Source organism: Belonocnema kinseyi, chromosome 8, assembly GCF_010883055.1.
Source record: "Belonocnema kinseyi isolate 2016_QV_RU_SX_M_011 chromosome 8, B_treatae_v1, whole genome shotgun sequence".
NCBI lineage: Eukaryota > Metazoa > Arthropoda > Insecta > Hymenoptera > Cynipidae > Belonocnema > Belonocnema kinseyi.
This window is the reverse complement of record NC_046664.1, coordinates 5042655-5062846: the sequence shown is the minus strand read 5'-3', so window position 1 is coordinate 5062846 and position 20192 is coordinate 5042655. Positions and strand designations below refer to the sequence as shown.

The 20192-nt window shown below is 26.6% G+C and overlaps 1 protein-coding gene across 5 annotated transcripts in view; it reads left to right on the top strand.

Moving 5' to 3' along the window:
- The window catches only part of LOC117179141 (cerebellar degeneration-related protein 2), a 413086-nt gene that overhangs the window by 380965 nt on the left and 11929 nt on the right, over nt 1-20192 (top strand). For 4 of the 5 annotated variants that reach the window (XM_033370820.1, XM_033370817.1, XM_033370816.1 and 1 more), the window contains exons 2-6: nt 2664-2776; nt 3856-4004; nt 8890-9061; nt 13489-13775; nt 16338-16512. In XM_033370820.1, the coding sequence (XP_033226711.1) occupies nt 2664-2776; nt 3856-4004; nt 8890-9061; nt 13489-13775; nt 16338-16512 (896 nt within the window). The remainder of the gene's footprint in view (nt 1-2663; nt 2777-3855; nt 4005-8889; nt 9062-13488; nt 13776-16337; nt 16513-20192) is intronic. The other variant, XM_033370815.1, reaches the window with a different exon arrangement.

The following is a 20192-nucleotide window of genomic DNA, read 5'->3' as shown; positions in this document are numbered from 1 at the left end:
CCGAGACAATATCTATTTAGTTATAAAGTTTATTATTTAGTTGAAAATTTAATAATTTTGTTTTAAAAATTCCTTTTTGTTGCAAATTCAACTGTTTTGTTCAAAATTCATCTATTTGGGTTAAAAATTTTGCTTCTTTTTCAGTATCAATATTGCATTTTTTTGTTGTTGAAAAATATAACTGTTTTGTTGAAAATAAAAGTATTTCCTGCAAAATTACTTTTTGTTCAAAATTCCTGTTTGTCAGATTAAATTAAAACCTCAAACTGGGAAATGAATTGCATTCTTATTTGGCAGAAATGACATCTTTCTTAGATACAAATGCAAATATTTAGTTGAAAATTCAAAACTTTTGATTAAAAGTCATACTTTTTTTAAAAAAATTCTTCTGTTTTTTATTGTTGAAATTTTCACTACTCCGTAGAAAATTAACTTTTTTTTTAAAATTTAATATTTTGGCATTGAAAAGAGAACTGAAATATTTTCTGGACGAAAATTCAACTTTTTTCTAATTAAAAAGAAAATTCATCTGCCTCAGTACAAATTTTGTCTTCCTTGGATAAAAATTCAACTATTTGGTATAGAATTAAATTATTTTAATAAAATATTTCCTTTTCAGTTTAAAAAATTCATCCTATTGTATTCAGATTCCAATTGTTTCGTAGAACCTTATTTTTTGTATAAAAATTCATATTTGAATCTTGAAAAGTCATTCGGAATCTATTTTTAGATTAAAATTCAACAGCTTACATTTTTTTAAATAAAAATTCATTTGGTTAAATCCTTCGTTGAGAAATCTTTTTTTTCATGAAGCTTTTTATTTTTAGTTGAAAATTTATGTTTTGCATAAAATTTAATTTTTGTTTAAATTTAATATTTTATTGTTGAAAAGAGAACTGAAATCTTTTTTGGATGAAAAGTCATCTTTTTTTTCATTTGGTTTTTAAATTAAAAATTAATCTGTTTTAGTTTTTGTTGTTAAACAAAATTCTTCATTTTATGTTAAGCATTTCATTTTTTTCCCTGAAACTTATTTTTTGTTAGAAAATTAATATTTTGATCTCGAAAAGTCAACTGGAATCTTTCTTGGAGGAAAATTCAAATGTTTTTTTTACTTTTTTGTATGAAAAGTCATCTGTTTTAAGAGAATTTTTTGTTGATAAAAATGCCACTATTCAGTAGAAAATTTAACAATTTTGTTTTGGTTGAAAAAACTGTTTAGTCGAAAAGCTTTTTTTTTAATTTAAAATAATATTTGAACTGAAAATGTAACATTGAGATTTTGTTAAGATTGATCCTTTTTAGTTAAAAATTCTCATTTTTTATTAAAGAAATAATTTTTTGAGTTAAAATTTTCATCTTTTTTGGGTAAAACTTCATCAGTTTCGTGGAAAATTATTATTTTCTGCTTAAAAATCATATTTTGGTTTGCAAATTCGATTTTGGTGAACAAAGGTCGTCTTTTAGCTTGAGGGTTCCAGAACTTAGAGTAACTTTTATTTCTTCCTCTGATAAAAAATCTTCGTTTGCTGAAAATTCATCTTTTTGATTTAAATATGAACTATGACAATTTTTTGTGTGGTATTTATCTTTTTAAATAAAAAATTCAACTATTATGTTCAAACTAGATAGACATTTTTTTAAAGTTAGGGAATTTTACCAGAAAAGATTTTCTATCGAAAAAGATAAATTTTTAATAAAAAAAGAAGAATTAAAAAAAAATTTCTACAAGACACTTGCATTAACTATCAAATAGACAAACTTTCCAGAAAAAGGGACGATTTTTCAAAAAATATTGAAGATTTCGACAAATAGTAAAATTTTCAAGCAAAATTTTCAAGTAAAATTCAAGTTGAATTTTTAAGAAAAAAAGTTACTTTTCAACCAAGAAAGATAAATTTTCAATCAAGAAGGATGACTTTTCTTCGATAAATGATCAATTTTAAATCCAAAAGAATGAAGTTTTAACAGCATAGTTAAATTTCGACCAAAAAGGATAATTTATCAAGATAGTTTTTAAAAAAAATAATTAGATTTTTAACAAAAAAGTTTAGCTTCTAACCAAATAGTCGAATTTGCAGTATAGAAAAATAAATCTTTAGTTAAATAGAGGAATTTTCGAACAAAAAAGATAAGTTGTTTGTTGAAATTTAAATTCTTCCTTGAAAATTTATGTAATTGGTTATAAAATAATCTTTTTAGCTAACAATTTAATCTTCCAGTATAAAAATTCATCTTTTTGGTTGCAAATTTATTTTTTTTTTTAAATTTAACTATTCTATTTTTAGATTAAAATTGGTCTTTCTTAATTGAAAATTCATGTTTTTTTTTATTTCGATTTTTTTTTATAATTTATTTTTTGAATTGAAGTGTTTTATTTGTAATTCGTTTTCGTAACTGAAAATTAAACTATTCGACTTTTGATTGCAGATTTTATCCTTCATAATTGAAAATTCAAGTTGTTAGAAAATTAAGCTTCTAGCTTGTCATAAAATTGTTTAAAAATTATTTTCCTTTAAAAACAGGCTTGCAATAAACTGAATTTTGAAAGAGAAAATTTTGTATTTTACTTTATCAAGAATTTTTAATAATATTTATTTTTGAAGGATTTAAGGAAAATAAATTATTAAAAAAAAAAAAAATGTTAATCATTTCTGTTTCAGATCTCCAATTGGCTGCAGAGCTCGGTAAAACATTGCTAGAACGAAACAAAGAATTGGAAAACACCATAAGATCGCAACAAAACACAATTGAAGAGCAATCTCATGAGATAGAGGTGAGTCATTAAAATTATAATTTTCGAAAAAAAAAAACCCAGGAGAGCCTATAAGTATTATTTAAAAAGTTTAAATTAATTAGGGAATTACGACTTTAAAATTGAAGATTTTTGGATATTTTAAATAAATTATAAAAATTTAAAGTATTATAAACATTTCTTCTGAAAATAAATTGTATATTAGTCGCAGCCAGGAAATGATATTAATTGGCAGCTTCCACGTAGACCCCTCAATTACAACTCAACAATGCATTTCCGGGTCGATGCATTATCCTCTCCGCTTAAATCTTCTTTGCAAATATGTATTATTTTTCGTGCAATTTTTTCAGAATACGCATAATTTTTAATTAAAAACTTTTGAGGGTGTGTCCACTCGGCGAATGATATAAAATTTCCAGTTATTGCCCGGTAAATTTGGCATTTGCACGGTCTAGAATTCTCAATCAGAATTATAATTCCTACAGCTGTTAGAAATTTATGGCACATACAAATAAAAATATTTAATTTGCAATAAAAAGAATATTGAGATAATTAATCGAGATAAAAAGTACCCTATCCTTTAATTTGGACCAAATTACATCTAGTATACAAAATTTCATCAAGATCGGTTAAGTAGTTTCGGAGTTTAGTAGCGACAAACATCCTGACGCGAGATTTGCTGCTCCCCTGAGAAACTGCGTAAGCCAGAAGTTCTAGGAAGACTTTTTTTTTAATACAGTTTCAGATTCAAAATTACAGATATCTTTTCTAATGTTCCCTGTTCCAAATGGTAATTCATTTTCACTTAAAACCACCCGATTACAAGATTTCAAAATATAAAAAAATCGCAAGTCCTTTTTATTATTCGTTTCGTGATTAAATAAACTGAGAGTCATAGAATATTCAAATACTTTTAATAATAAAGTTTTCGGTCATTTCCGGGGTCTTTCCAAGCGAGCGAAATTCCCGACTTTTCTCCGATTTCCTCGTCAGGTAGACATCATGATTTTGAAAATTTTGAGTTCAAAATTTTCAATTCTGATCCTGAAGGTAAGTTTAAAATTAAATTTTATTTATTTATTTTTAATTTTTATTTACAGTATATGAAAAAACAGACTGCTGCTCTCAGAGAAGTTAATGATTCTCGATTGAAAATCTACGAACAGTTGGAAGTCAGTATTCAAGATTTAGAGCGTGCCAATCATCTTCTCGTCGTTGATAATGCTAATGAGAAAAAGGTCATAAAAAGGTAAGAAATTTTCATTAATATAGCATTAAATTGATGGCTTTAGTGTTTCCCGTTATGTTTCTAAACCCATCTCATCAAAATCTCAACTCCTCTCATCGAATTCCCATCTTATCTCATCGAAATCCGATCTATTTTCATCGAAATTTCATCTTATCTCATCAAAATCTCATCTCTTCTCATCGAATTCCCATCTTATGTTATCGAAATCTGATCATATCTCATTGAAATCTGATCTTTTCTCATCGAAATTTCATCTTATCTCATCAAAATATCATCTGTTCTCATCATTTCTCAAAGAATTCCCATCTTATCTAATCGAAATCTGATCATTTCTCATCGAAATCTCATCTTTTTCCATCGAATTCCCATCTTATCTAATCGAAATCTGATCATTTCTCATCGAAATCTGATCTTTTCTGATCGAAATCTCATCTTTCTTCATTGAATTCCCATTTTATCTCATCGAAATTTCATCTTATCTCATCGAAATCTCATCTCTTCCCATCGAATTCCCATCTTATCTCATCGAAATATGATCTTTTCTCATCGAAATTTCATCTTATCTCATCAAAATATCATCTGTTCTCATCGAAATCTCGTCTTTTCTCATCGAATTCCCATCTTATCTCATCAAAATCTCATCTCTTCTCATCGAATTCCCATCTTATCTCATCGAAATCTGATCTATTTTCATCGAAATTTCATCTTATCTCATCAAAATCGCATCTCTTCTCATCGAAATCTCATCTCTTCTCATCGAATTCCCATCTTATCTCATCGAAATCTGATCATTTCTCATTGAAATCTGATCTTTTCTCATCGAAATTTCATCTTTTCTCAAAGAATTCTCATCTTATCTAATCGAAATCTGATCCTTTCTCATCGAAATCTCATCTTTTTCCATCGAATTCCCATCTTATCTCATCGAAATCTGATCATTTCTCATCGAAATCTAATCTTTTCTGATCGAAATCTCATCTTTTTTCATCGAATTCCCATTTTATCTCATCGAAATTTCATCTTATCTCATCGAAATCTCATCTCTTCTCATCGAAATGTCATCTCTTCCCATCGAATTCCCATCTTATCTCATCGAAATCTGATCATTTCTCATCGAAATATGATATTTTCTCATCGAAATTTCATCTTATCTCATCAAAATATCATCTGTTCTCATCGAAATCTCATCTTTTCTCATCGAATTCTCATCTTTTCTCATCGAATTCCCATCTTATCTCATTGAAATCTGATCTTTTCTCATCGAAATTTCATCTTATCCCATCAAAATCTCATCTCTTCTCATCAAATTCCCATCTTCTCTCGTCGAAATCTGATCGTTTCTCATCGAAATTTCATCTTATCTAATCAAAATCTCATCTCTTCTCATCGAAATTTCATTTTATCCCATCGAAATCTCTTCAAAATCTCATCTCTTTTCATCGAATTCCCATCTTATCTCATCGAAATATGATCTTTTCTCATCGAAATTTCGTCTTATCTCGTCAAAATATCATCTTTTCTCATCGAAATCTCATCTTTTCTCATCGAATTCCGATCTTATCTCATCGAAATCTGATCGTTTCTCATCGAAATTTCATCTTATCTCATCAAAATATCATCTCTTCTCATCGAAATCTCATCTTTTCTCGTCGAATTCCCATCTTATCTCATCGAAATCTGATCTTTTGTCATCGAAATTTCATCTTATCTCATCAAAATCTCATCCCATCGAAATCTCATTTCTTCTCATCGAAATTTCGTCTTATCCAATCGAAATCTCATCAAAATCTCATCACATTGTATCCTAGCTGATCTCATAAAAATATCATCTTTTATCATTGAAATCTAACATATCTCATCGAAATCATCTCATCACTTGTCATCAAAATTAGATCTCATTTCTTCACATTGAAATCTTACATAACTCATCAAAATCCCATCCCATTCTATTTCTTCTCATTAATTTCTTACAAATCTCATCGAAATATTATCCAAATCCCATCACATATTATCTCATCGAAATTACATTTCATCTTATCTCATCAAAATGTCATATTGAATCTCCCCGAAATCTCATTAAAATCCCACCCAATTATCTAATCGAAATCTCGTATCTTCTCATTAGAATTTTATATTATTTCTTCTTATCAAAATCTTATATATCTCAACTATCTGAAATAATTCAATCAATTCAAGTCAAAAGAATTGAAAGGAATTGAACAAAAAAAATTAATAAAAAAGACCCATTGGTTTCTGTACAATTGGAATCAATAAAAATTTAAGTTAAATTACAAAAAAATGTATGAATTGAAAACATTGTAAAAATATGAAAGAAACTTCATTGAATTCAGTAAGTTTGAAACGAAAATAGAAAAGTTCAAGGGAGTTCCAAAAAACTTAATGAAATGCCTAGGAATTCAAGGTTAAAATAGCATGAAATCAATTAAATAAAAACTTTGAAAAATTCTAAAAAGCCTGTGAGAATTTAAAAGAATTCAAGCATGTCATTAAAATTTGAAGGAATTTAAGGAAAATTTGAAGAATTCGATTAAATTTCTAAAAAAAAAATCAAGCTGAATATAAAAAGAATTTAAGTGAATTAAAAGCAATGGAAAAATATGAAAAATGAATTGAATTGAGTATGCTTGAAATAAGATTAGAAGAAATAAAGGAAATTTAAAAGAATCGGATAAAATGCCTAAGATTTTAATGTGAGTTTTAAAGACTTTAAGATGAAATTGAACAAAAACTTGTAAAAAATTCATTGAATTGAGTGAATTTATCAAAATTCAAAAGAATTCAGTAAATATTTTAAAAAATTTATTGTGCTAAATAACAATTTTATGAATGTGCATTATTTTGAGGTTAGGGTCGTTTTTAAGCTATCATGCCTACAAAGTAGTATAAGGCGACCCCACTCCCGGAAAACTTGGACGCGTGAATTACGATTTAGTTAGTTTGCATTGCTCGTAGCGCCTCTTACGGAAAAATGCGAAACCGAGAATTTTTTCAAAATGCTCTGCTTTTTCCTTGACTCATTTTTCATTTCAAATCATTGATATTAAAATTCCAGCACGTGTCATAGTTTATCTTTCAATTAAAAAAGATGAAATTTATATTTAAAAAATGTTTAAACCAAAAAACGAATTTTCAACAAATAAAGATTTTTCACTTAAGAGAAAAAGTTTATCTAAATTGTTCAACCTTCAAGCCAAAAGACGAATTTTCTCTACAAAAATTTAATTTGTCCAACAAAAAATATGACTTCAGAAAAAAATTAATTTCCCATGAAACTGATGCATTTTTACCCAACAAAAATGAAATTTCAAACTAAAAAATTTTTTTTTCCAAAAACGGCGAATTTTCAACTATAAAATATCGATCTCGAAAAAACGAAAAACTTACATTTTCTATTATCAAATTAATTGCAAAACAAAATGTATTATCCTCTAAACAGTTAAATTTTCAAACAGTTATAAGCCTTCTATCAAAAAAAAAAAATTTTTAACAATGTAGTGTATCTTTTACCAAAGTAGTTGAATTTTCAATTAAAAAAAGATTAATTTTCAACAAAATAATTAAACTTTTAACAAAAGAAATGAATTTTCAACTTAAAATATTAATCTTTAACAAAAAAAAGTGATTTTTTAACAGTGATCGAAGAAATTTAATTTTTTTTTTAAATGAAAATTTAACTTTTTGGTTAAATATCATTTTTGTTTGCTTGAGTATCAAGAAAAGAAGAATGATTGCATTTTCAATCCAAAAAGACGAATTTTTAAACAAAAAGGATGACTTTTGAACAAAATTGTTGAATTCTATACACAATAGTTGCATTTTTATCAAAAAAGATTGAATTTCTCTTCAAGCAGAAGAATTTTTAATCCCAAAAAAGTTGCTTTTTCATCCCAAAAAGATTCCAGTTGATTGCAAAATTAAAATTAAATTTTTGTAACAAAAAATAATTTTCTACGAAAAAATTGAATTTTTATCTAAATAGTTGAATTCTTTAACGAATAGTTACATATTTTTCCAAAAAGACGACATTTTTCGTCAAACAAATGGATTTTTAATTTTAAAAAAAAATGTTCGAAAATAGTTCAATTTTCATAGAGAACATATTTCAGTATTTTTTCTACACCTAAATATTATATTGAACGGTAAAATTTTCTACCAAAAATGATGACTTAAAAAAATTGTTGAATTTCCAACCATACAGTTACATTTCATCCAAGAAAGGTGTAATTTCTGCTAAATCAGGTGAATTTTTAAATAAAAAAGACAAACTTAAAAAAGCTAGTTGAATTTGCAACCGAAAATGGATGTGTTTTTAAGAAATTTATTTAATTTTCAACTAAATAATAAAATTTATAACCAAAAGGATAATCTGCAGAAGAAAGTTGTTGCGAATTTTCCAAATTCTAATCATTTTTAAAGTTTTTAACTTACCCTATTTTTTAAATTTAATCTTACGTTATTCAGATTTAAGATTCTTCAATTCTAAATAAGATTGTTTAATTTTAAATGTTTTAACTTAGAAATGTTAAATTTCAAATCGTTTCTAATAAAATTGTCCAATTTTCAAAATTCAATCTAAAAGTGTATAATTTGGAAGGCTTTCAATGAGAAATAATACCATTTGGAAAACTTGTATTTCAACGCTTTTCCGCAAGAGGCGCTACGAACGATGCCAACCGGGTTTTGAAATGGCCGGAATGAGGCGTTGACCAATCAGAAGCATTCCGCGGAAATAGTGCCATTCTCGCGCCGAACTCAGCCGAAGTGTTCGAAATTTTGAACTTCGCGCCAAAAAGCGTTCCGATGATTACTTTTTTATTTTTTCCGAAATTAAGACTGATCCCTCTTTTTTTTTTTTAAATTATAGTCAAGTCCTTACAATTGAAACCCTCGAGAACCGATACGATGAGCTTCAGAAAAAGTTCGATGAACTCAAAACAAAACATCAGGCTCTTGTCAGACAGCAAGCAGCAAATGAAGAATCACAGGCCAAAAATTTGTGGAAGGTGTCGTCCTCGCAAGATGACAGCATAAAGCAGGTTAATAAATTTACAAAATCTACTTTTTTTTGGTTTTAAAAAAGACATAATTTAGACAGTTAAATATTTATATTATTTACACTAGTGAAAGGGGGAAAAGAAAGAAACTGGGAGGGACAAAAATGTTTTAAAATTTGGCATTACACTCCTTTTTATGTGCCCCCCCCCCACACACACACACACTTAGAAGAAAAAGGGAGGAAAAAATTGTACCAATTGGCTCTAAAAGAAACGGAGGAATTGAGGTGATTTTTCATTAAAAAAGGGGAATAAATTCTTTTAAATAAATATATTGTAAATATTATATTAAATTAAATTTGAAACGCTTTAAATCTATCACTGTGCAAGTAAGCATGAATCTTCAACAAACAAAAAAAAGGAATTTTTACAAAAAATATATTAGTTGAATTTTTAACTAAAAAAAAGTGCAATTTTCAATCAAAAAGATGATTTTTGAACGTAGAAAAATAATTTTCAACAAAAAAAAATTACGACAAAATATATGAATTATCAACTAAAAAAGATAAATTTTTAACAAAGTAGTTGCATTTTTGAAGAAGAAAAAATGAATTGCAAACAAAAATATAATAATTGAATTTTTAAATAACAAAAAATATATTTAAAAAACGGAAATTCTGCCAAAATAGATGGACGAATTTTCAACAAAACAGTTGGAGCAGCAACCAAATAGTGGAATTTTTAAGTTATAAAGCCACATTTTTAACAAGTCAGTTGAATTGTCTAAAAAAAAAATATAAATTTCTAAAAAAAAAGTTCATTTTTAACCAACTATTAAGATTCAATTTCTACCAAAAAAAATTACAACAAACAATATGAATGTTCAACTAAAAAAAATACAGTTTTAACCAAAAATGTAATAGTTAAATTTTCCATACAAAATATAATAGTAAAATACTTGAATTTTAAACCTAAAAAATAAGAATTTTCTATAAAAAAGTTGAATTAAACCAATTTTTTTTTTAATTTTCAACAAAAAAGTCTATTTTTTATTCAAAAGGTTAATTTTCAAAGAAGCAGTTGAATTTTTAACCAAATAGTTGCATTTTTGAGGATACAGTTAAATTGCGAAACTAAAATGGTAAATTTTCAAAAAAATGACGATTTTTCAACTAAAAAGATAAATTTTGTAAAAATTCTCTGATTTTTCCTTGAGTTTGATTTTTAATTTCAAATCATTAATTTTTCAATAGCAGCATTTTAATTTTCTGATACTTTTAACACAAAATATTTTATAAACGGAATAAAACCGTTTTTCATACACAAATTAACAAAATTTCAATTTATTTATTTATTTCAAACAAAAAAATGTCTTTTCTACTATAAAAAATGGCTTTTTTTAACAAAATACTGGATTTTTCAACAAAGTAATTTAATGTTTAACAAAATAGTTGAATATTAAACATAAAAAGACAAATTCCCAACGAAAAAGTGTCATAATTTATATCTTAATAAAAAAAGAATTACATTCAAACAACAACCAAAAAATACAAATTTTAAATAAAAAAAAAATCGAATTTTGAACAAATAAAGATTTTTCGCTCAAAGAATAAATCAAACTTTATCTAAATTATTGAACCTTTAAACCAGAAGACAAATTTTCTTTACAAAAATTGTATTTTTAAACCAAAAACATGACTTTGGAGAAAACCATTAATTTTTCCACAAAATTAATGCATTTTTACCCCAAAAAAATGAAATTTCAAACTAAGAAATGTTTTTTTTTTACAAAAAAAAGGTTGAATTTTCACCTAAAAATAAAAATCTTTAAAAAATGGAAAAGTTACATTTTCTGTTAAAAAATTTATTAAGAAAAAATATTTTCTATTCAATAGTTAAATTTTCAACCAGACATAAATCTGCAATAAAAAAATAAATGTTTAAACATGTGGTTTAACTTTAAACAAGAAATAACTTTCTAACAAAAAAAAAACAAAGAAGTTTCAATCCAAAAAGACGAATTTTTAACAAAAAAGGATGACTTTAAACAGATGAATTTGTAATAAAAAACAAAAAGTAAATTTTCTACTAAATATTTAAATTTTCAAGAAAATAGTGTAATAGCTTAATTTCTAACCATACAGTTGCATTTTAAAATCAAAAAGACAAATGTTAAAAAAAAAGAGTTGAATTTTCAAAAGAGAATTTACATTTTTATTCAAGAAAGATTAAATTTTTCCTAAAACAGATGCATTTAAAGAATTCTTAAAAAAGAATCTGAATTATTTTAGGGCAGATTTTTTTGTCTTTAAAAAATATTAATACAAATTCGAAAAATTTTAAAAGACATTTAGAAGGTTTAGAAGTCTTAAAAAATTCCAGAAAAATTGTTATTTTGAAACAGACAATTTTAAGAAAAATGTAGATTTTTCACAATTTTATAAAGAAGACGTTTTTTGTGAATTTGGAAATTGTTAAGAAAATTTAGTTGGTTGGGAGATTTAATGACAATTTTTTTATTTTGCAGCATTTTTTTTTAAATTTTAGTTTAAAAAATTTTCAAGTTTAAAAAAATTTGCTAAAGTTATTTCAAGCTAAAAAGTAAAAATGATTAAAAATTATTTATAAAATCGAGGAAAATATTTTTATATAAACTATAAGAATTTTGAAAAAGGACTCGAGGTGAACTTTCGAAATAAATATTTTATTATTTTCATTGATTATTAAACAATAGTTTTTAGGGTTAAATGTTTTTCTCTCTTACTTTAGGTAAAAATTGCAAATATTATTTAATCGTTATATTTGTAAACAATAGGTTTTCGTAATTAATATTTTCTAAATAAAAAACTACTAACAAGGTTTGCAGAAAATATTTTAAGGAATAAAATAAGCGCTACAGCATTGAAATTAAATAAGAATTACAACTTTTATTTACAGAGAAAAAGGAAAACATTGAACTCTAAATTGTTATTGTGAAATAAAGAAAACCCAAAATATTTTTTCAAAAGTGAAAATTAATGTTTTTAATACAAAATTTAAGTATTCCGGTCTTGGTTTGAAAATTTGTATTTTTCAGTTGAAAATTAAACTTTATTGAATTTTGCACAGCGGAAAATTCAATGCTTACTTTTATTCAATTTTTGTCTTTAATTTTCAACAGATTTAATTGCTATAAAATCACAAATTGTTTTGAATTTTTTTATCTTGAAATTTCTTATTTTTTGACTGGAAAATTTTTCTTGGTTTAAGCTGTATCATTTATTAAAAAATTTATCTCTTCAATTGAAAATTGTTCAAAATTAGTTTTCTTTTTTTTACTGAAAATTAATATTTTTATTTGAAGATTCAACTTTTTACTTCAAAATTGACTTTAATGTTGACAATTCAACTGTTCGGTAGAAAATCGACTCTTTAGCTTGAAAAATCATCAATTTTGTGAATTTTTAAAATCTTTCTTAACTGATAAATCTTTCTTAGTTGAAAATACAACTTTTCTTTTGAAAATCCGTCTTCTTGGTTTTAAAATACATATTGTTTGGGTTAAAATTTAATTTATGTTGTTGAAATTAAACTATTTTGGTTAAGGTTTTCCATTTTTGTTGCTGTTGAAAATTAATGTTTTCAATCGAAAATTTAATGATTCCATTTTTGTTTGATTTTTTTTTCTTTAGTGAAAAATTCAAATCCACAATTTTATTCTATTTTTAAAAGTTGAAAAATCAACTACTGAAAATTCAATTTTCACTCTTCTTTAATTTAAAAAGATAAAAATTCAATTGTCAAAAATTTAACTACTTTCATAGAAAATTTAACGAATTGATTAAAAATTAACCTTGTTGTCTGAAATTCAACAATTTTGTTTCTTTTTTTGTTAGCTTGCCTGAAAAATTGTCCTTTGTTTAAAATTTAACATTTTTTAAAAATTCATCTTTTAGGTTTGAAAATTCATCTCTTCTCGTAAAAATGTCATCTTTTTTGGTTCGAAATATAATTGTTTGGTTGAAAATTAAACTGTGCTGGTTGACTATTCAGGTATTTAAAAAAAATTTCGTAAAATTAAATTGTTTTCGATGTTTCGATGTTATCTTTATTAATTACATATGCAGCTCTTTTGTTTATAATTTTACTATTTGTGGAACATTCTTTTTCTTATTGATTTATTTTGCTGAAAATTCCTCTCTTTTTATTAGAAAAAGAATCGCCTTGTATTTAAAGTCATCGCTTTGTTTGAGAATTCAACTATTTCGTTAAAAACTCAAATAAACTCGGAGCTCGATTTCGTAACCTCCTATTTTGCGCAGTGCGCGAGTGCTCAGTCTATTATACTGCGCAATATTATGCGTTCGAGTTTGAAAGGGTTCAGGCGACTCTGATTCTTTTGACATACAAAATGTGTGTGTCCAAAATTTAAAAAAATATTAGACCCTGACTTTTTGAAGCTTTATGCAAACTAAAACCGGTTTTTTTAGAGCGCTGCCTCAAATTTGAAAAAACAGACATCTGAAGTAGATGGAAATGTACAACAAGTTGTTACAACGATGGTTAATGATGAAGAGGTAGTGACTTTACTGAAGCAACTAACTGACGTTCGAAGCCAAAGAGCCTGGGAACAGAAAAAAGTTGCTGAACTTGAAGTTCAGCTTGCAAGTCTTCTTCATGAGAACACTGCCATGGAGGAGCAACTTAATGTTTGGCGTAATAAAGCACAAGACGTCAAAAATCTTCAAGATGAATTAAGCACCCTTGAAGAAGTGAGGTAAGTCTATCAATTTTTTTTTCGATAAGTGAAAGAAATTAATAATTAAAATTATTTAAACTGAAAATTTAATAATTTCATTTCTTGTTGAAAATTTATATTTTTTAGATAAAAATTCCTTTATTTTGTTAAAAACGGGTCTTCGAAAATTCAGAATTTTTATTGGAAATTCATCTTTTTGGTTGAAATTTAAACTTCTGTATTTTTTTCTTTAAGAATTAATTTTCTTCACTGGAAGCATTACTCTTCCATTTGGGCGAAAAATTAATATTTGAAACAAAAAACTAATTCTTTTTTAATGAAAATCCATCCGTTTTGGTTAAAAATGCAACTGCTTGATTCAAAATTGAACTATTTATTTTAAAATTTAACTATATTGTTCGGAATTCGTTTGTTTTTGTTCAAAAATTAATTTTTTGTCTGAAATCAATGGATAGAAACTTAATCTCGTTTGTTCAAAATTCATCTCTTTTGGTTGAGGATTCACATATTTAGTTTAAAAAATTCGTCTTTTTTAATTGAATTCAATTGGTTGGAAATTCGTTTTTTGTTATTGAAAATTTATTATGTAAACTGAAAAATTACCAAATTTAATTTTCATTTGAAAATTTATAATTTTTGGATTCAAATTCATATATTTGGTTGAAAATTTGTCTTTAAGTTGAATTAAATTAATTTGTATGGTTAAAAACACATTTTAGAAAGTTCATTATTTTAGTTGAAAATTAATTTTCTTAGTCGAAAATTTAGCTATTCTGCTACATTAAAAAAATAATAATTTAATTCAAAGAAAGCAAAACATATTCGATATTGATTAAAAATTAATATTTTGAATCAAACATTAATCTTTCTTAGTAGGAAAGTCATGTATTTTATACAAAATTTGTTTTTTTTTTGTGTTAAAAATTATTTTTCTCTGATGAAAATGCATAATTTTTTGTCTTTTTATGTATTTCAAAATGCAACTATTTCACCGATAAGTAACTTTTTATCTTGTTAAAAATGCAGCTATTTTATAGAAAAATTGTTTTTTTTTTATTATTTAAAATTAAACAATTTAGTAGAAAACTAAACTATTTTGACTAAAAATGAACTTTTTTTTTCAACTTCATATTTTTGGTTGAAAATGCAACTACTTTGGTAGAAAATTAAACTATTTATTTGAAAGAAAAAAAAAAACTTTTCCCTTGGAAGTTGGTTTTTTTCTGTTAAACAATAAATTGTTTTTTTTTTTAACATTTGACTTTTTAGACTGAAAACTTTACTATTTTGTGGAAAATTCGTTTTATTTTTGGTTAAAAATTTATATTTTTTAGATTAAAATTAATTTATTTTGTTCAAACCTTCTCTTGAAAAAAGTAACTGTTACATTTTGGTTTAAAATTATTATTACAAATTAAAGATTGATATTTTCTAGGTTAAAATGTAATTCTTTTATAGAAAAATGTTTTTTTTTTCTGAATAAAAATTCAACAATTGAGAAGAAAATTAAACTATTTGGGTTAAAATTAACTTTTTTGTCAAAAATTCATATATTTGGGTTGAAAATTCATCTTTTCTTTTTGAGGATTCATAGATCTGGTTCAAAACTCGTTTTTTTATTTGGATCCAATTGGTTTAAAACTCATTTTTGGTGAAAATTGTTTTTTTTTTAATTTAAAGTTAAGCAGTTCCACTTTTTGTTGAAAATGTATTTTTTTAGTTGAAAATTCAATTGTTTGGTGAAAAACTCAACTATTTTGTTGATCGTTTAATTATTTTGTACAAAATTAAGTAATTTTGTTAAAAGTTGAATTATTTTGTTGAAAAATCAACTATTTATTAAAAATTTGTCATTGTGGGTTGGGAATTCATTTTTTCTGTGTAGAAAAGTCATACTTCTTAAATTAAAATTCATTTCTCTTAGCTGAAAATAAACTTTTTTGTCAAAAATGTGTCTGTTTTGTTTGAAAATTCAACTTGAACGACCCCTAATTAGAAAAATTAATTAATTAAATCCTTGAAGGGTTAAAAATGAAACAATTTCAAACTTCGTTTAAAATTGTAGTATTATTAAAATAGGATCTTAAAGTTAAGTCTTTAAGAATGAATCATTTCCAAAGTTCGCATAACGCTTTTTAAAATTGATTCCTTTTAATCTAAAGTGCAAAAAATAGCTTGTAAATCAATAATAAACAGATAGTGAACGAGCCCTTTCTAAAGTTACGCAGTGAGCCTGGGCTCAGATGCCTCGTTGCGGAGAACCACCGCATGGGAAGAAGTGATGGGAGAGCGTCATATGTGCCGAGCGCGCGCACGATCTGGTGGGGAGCGTGCGCGCGCTCGGCACATATGACGTTCTCCCACCACTTCCCTCCATGCGGCGGTTCTCCGTAACGAGGAAGCCGAGCCCAGGCTCAGTGCGCAACTTGAGACTGGGCTCATCCGCTCTCTAAAACTCTCTGGTAACAAAACATCCAACATAGAAGCTTCAACGGAGAAAAAATAAATGAAGTCGTAGATTATTATATTTAATTAATTAAATATCCTAAATTTGAAATAATAATAATGAATTTTCCACAGGCAAGGGCACTTATGTGGTCGCTGTTTGCGCGGCATGAACGTGAGAAACCACGAAGAATTGACCCTCATGCTCGATCGAAATGGGGATATTCCGGAGGTTGACGATATGAGTTTAGCTGATTCTCTCGTGCACGAAAATCACGAAAACATCGAGAACTCTGATTCGTTGGTACAGGTAAATTCAATTTTGTACAACACGCTTGAGCCATTTTCCATCAGTCCGGCTTTTTCGCACCCTGTTCACAGACGCTATGCTTCGCTTCCACTGCTTTTCACGGGTCATTTCAAAACTCTTCAAGCCCCTCAGGCACACAAAGAGGAGAAGAGGGGCTGGTCATTTAAAAGTCAAGCTGTCAAACTAACAATTAACGCTCTCCGAATAACCAAAATTCTTAGAGACGGCTATAGCGATTTCTCATGCGACTTCCCATGCGACTTTCTCGAAAAGTTTTTTATCACTGGATTGCACTGAGGGAATTGGGATTCTTTTTACGTCGAGTGTAATTTTTTCAAGACGAATCGTAGTCAATCTAGCGCGAATCAAATTCAAATGCGGAGCGCGAGCCAAGTTCAATTGCTGAGCGCGAGCCAAATTCAAGTGCGGAGTGTAAGCCAAATTCAAATGCGGAACGCGAGCCAAAGTAAAAAAATACACGAGTCGTAAAAAGTTCCCTCCGCCTTAGTACATACCGTATTTTTAATGACAAAGTGATAATTTCAGACGTTTTTTGTAGCACAGGCTCGATTTCTGCCTATATTTAATTTCAAATAGAGGATTTTTGGAAATTTACAGATACTATAAATTACAGAAAATTTTAAAATATTGCCAATTCATCGTAATTTTGGAAATTGGAAAAAGGTTGCAGAAATTTTAGAAAAATTCTGTTATTTATAAATTTACCATCAATTTCCAAAATTTTCGGTACCACTTTTGCTTTACAGACATTTTATGGTAGAAATTGTGCATGTGATTATAAAAAGAAAGACTCTGGGCTCCTTTTTTTTTGCTTACATAAACAGCATTTGCGTAATATTTAGTTTTTCAGGGTAGTCATAAAACTTTATTTTCAAAATTTTCTGACATTTTTCTGATTTTTCTTTGAGCAATTTTTCATTTTCCATGACAATTAATATTTGAAGACCAGAATTCAAATCCTGTAACATTTCAATATTCAAAAACAAATGTGCCCAATCTTTTTTTTATCTCGCGCAATTTTTAAATCAAAATAAAAAATTAATTTTAATACTAATTTTTTGTACTTCAAAGTTATCCATAATATAATATCATAGAAAAGGAAAGCAAAAACAATATTTTGCATAATTAATATATAATGTTTTTGTAAAATATAGATAATAAAACTGTTACATTTAGGTTCGTGATAATTTTAGTTTTAAATAATACTTTATTTTTATTAAAAATATAAATTTATAGCAGAAAACACTTACGAAAGATAAAGAAAATGCTTTAAAATATTGTAAATCTGCCTTTAACCTTAATGTTTTTGGTTTAAAATGACCGTATTCGGGTAAAAAAATACCTAACATAACCTAAAATTATTTGAAAATGATATATTCTCTTTAAAATCTAAACCGATTTTCGGCGAAAGACGAAAACATATTCTAAAATTATTTAAAAATTGTATATTTTTAAATGTAATTTAAAAAAAATTTATAAATACCGATTTTCGAAGTAAAAAATCAAAGTAACCTAGAATTGTTCAAAATTTATGAATCTTGTATCAAAACGGATGTTGTAATAAAAATCTCAATTCCTGTCAAAAAACACTAACGCTAACACAAGCCTTTTAATTTTATTATTCTGAACAAAAATCATTGAATCTAAATCTAAAAATTTTTTATTAATGACGAATTATTTGAAATTTAATTATTTGTAATTAAAAACACCAATTTCAGATCAATTATCAACATAACATGAAGTTGCAAAATTGTAAATATTCTCGGAAATTTAATAACTTATAAAAAATGTAACATTTTAAATTTAAAAAAAAAGCCAAAATCACCTAAAATTTGGCAAGCTTGCAACTTTGAAAATACTAATTTCAGGTGAAACACGCCAACATAACCTATAAAGCTGTTGAAAATTGTAAATATTCACTAAAATCTAATTATTTTCTATTAAGAATACCATTAATTTTCTACGGAAAACAATAACATAAGAGAAAATTGTAATTCTTCTTCGACATCTAATGATTTTTGGTGAAAATAACGTGTAAAATAAAAATAATGTATAAAATGCTGACGTAACCTAGAATTAAAAATAAAATAATACAAATTAATGCAACTTTATTATTTTAAACAAAAATTATTGTATTTATATCTAATTATATTAGTTGAAAAATACAAATTAAGATGAAACACCAGCGTAACATAAAGTTGTTGTAAAATTGTAAATATTCTTTCAAATCTAATTATTTTTGTTTAAAAATATCCGTTTCAGGTGAAAAATTGTAAATATTCTTTAAAATCGAATTATTTTTTATAAATTTATTTATTTTATCATATATCTGTTGCTTCTAAAAATATTTACTGTTGAATATTTTGAATAGGTTTTATTAAAAAAAAAAAACTTTTTGATCAATTTTGAAGAAAGAATTTTTCAATACAAATAATAATTTTGCGTCGAATCAAGAAAAACATGTTTTTTTTTTGATTTTCCGGGTCATTTTGGCAAAATTAATCAGAATTTTGTCATCGGTACCCAGTTTTTCTGTTGTTTTTTATGTAAAAATAAAAATAAAAAACCCCAGCGTAATTCATTTTCTGAAAAAAAAGTCGAATCTGATCCGAGTACAAATTCGAAGAAAAAAGTTTGAGATTGCTTGAGAAAAATATCCTACTTCTTTTAAAAGTGTAGTTAGATGACATTTTAGTGATCAGCCCTCGGGAGAAGCACCAGTAGTAATGCTGCTTGCATATCGGGAATACAAGAGATTTTTTTATTATTTTCAAAAGAGGGCTTGGAGAGTTTGGGACTCAGTTCTAGTAGTAGTAATTTAATTTTATTTGCTTTAGGAAGCAGTTGCCACAAACATTAAACAACTGACCACAAAAAAAGAAAGATCCACAAAAAAAGAAAGATCCGCAAAAATAATACAATCCGCAAAAAGAGAACCTAAAGATTACAATTCTCTGATCTGGAATATATTGACCATAATATGGAATTCGCCGTCATGCCTCTTTTCCGAAGTGATGGAATATTTTAAAAGCCAATGCGTGTTAACAAAATACCTGCCAGCGTTTAATCCGTTTCGATTTCCGGTGTTTGTTATAAAGAAAGTTTTAATGGCGAGCATGTTTAAAAAGATATTCTAGGGTACGTAATCTACCGTTTGTCTATTCTTAACAATCGAACGTTAAACTGATTTCTCAAGTTTTTATCGACGCGTTGACGTACTTTCCGTATGCAAAATGCAGTTATAAATGGAACAGTAGAAGTTGCAAATATATTTCAAGAATTTTACACAGCTGAAAATTCCTGACAGGAACCTCGGAGGATCTTGGACGCGAAACTGCAAACGAACATGTAGAGGTAATCTTGACTTTTAATGATCCTGTACAGGTTCCATTGCAGGATGATGTGCAGGTTCCTTCGCCAAATTCCTGAACAGGAACCGTCAAGGTTAATTGTGCAGGTTCGTGTGTAGAATCGCGTCCAGAAATATATCCAGAATCCTCCGAGGATCGTGTCCAGAAACATCTCTAGGATCCTCGGAGGTTCATTTTGTAGAATCTCATCCAGAAACATTTCCAGGATCCTCGGATGTCCGTGTGTAGAATAGCTTCCAGAAAAATTACCAGGATCCTCGGATATTCGTTTTGTAGAATCGCATCCAG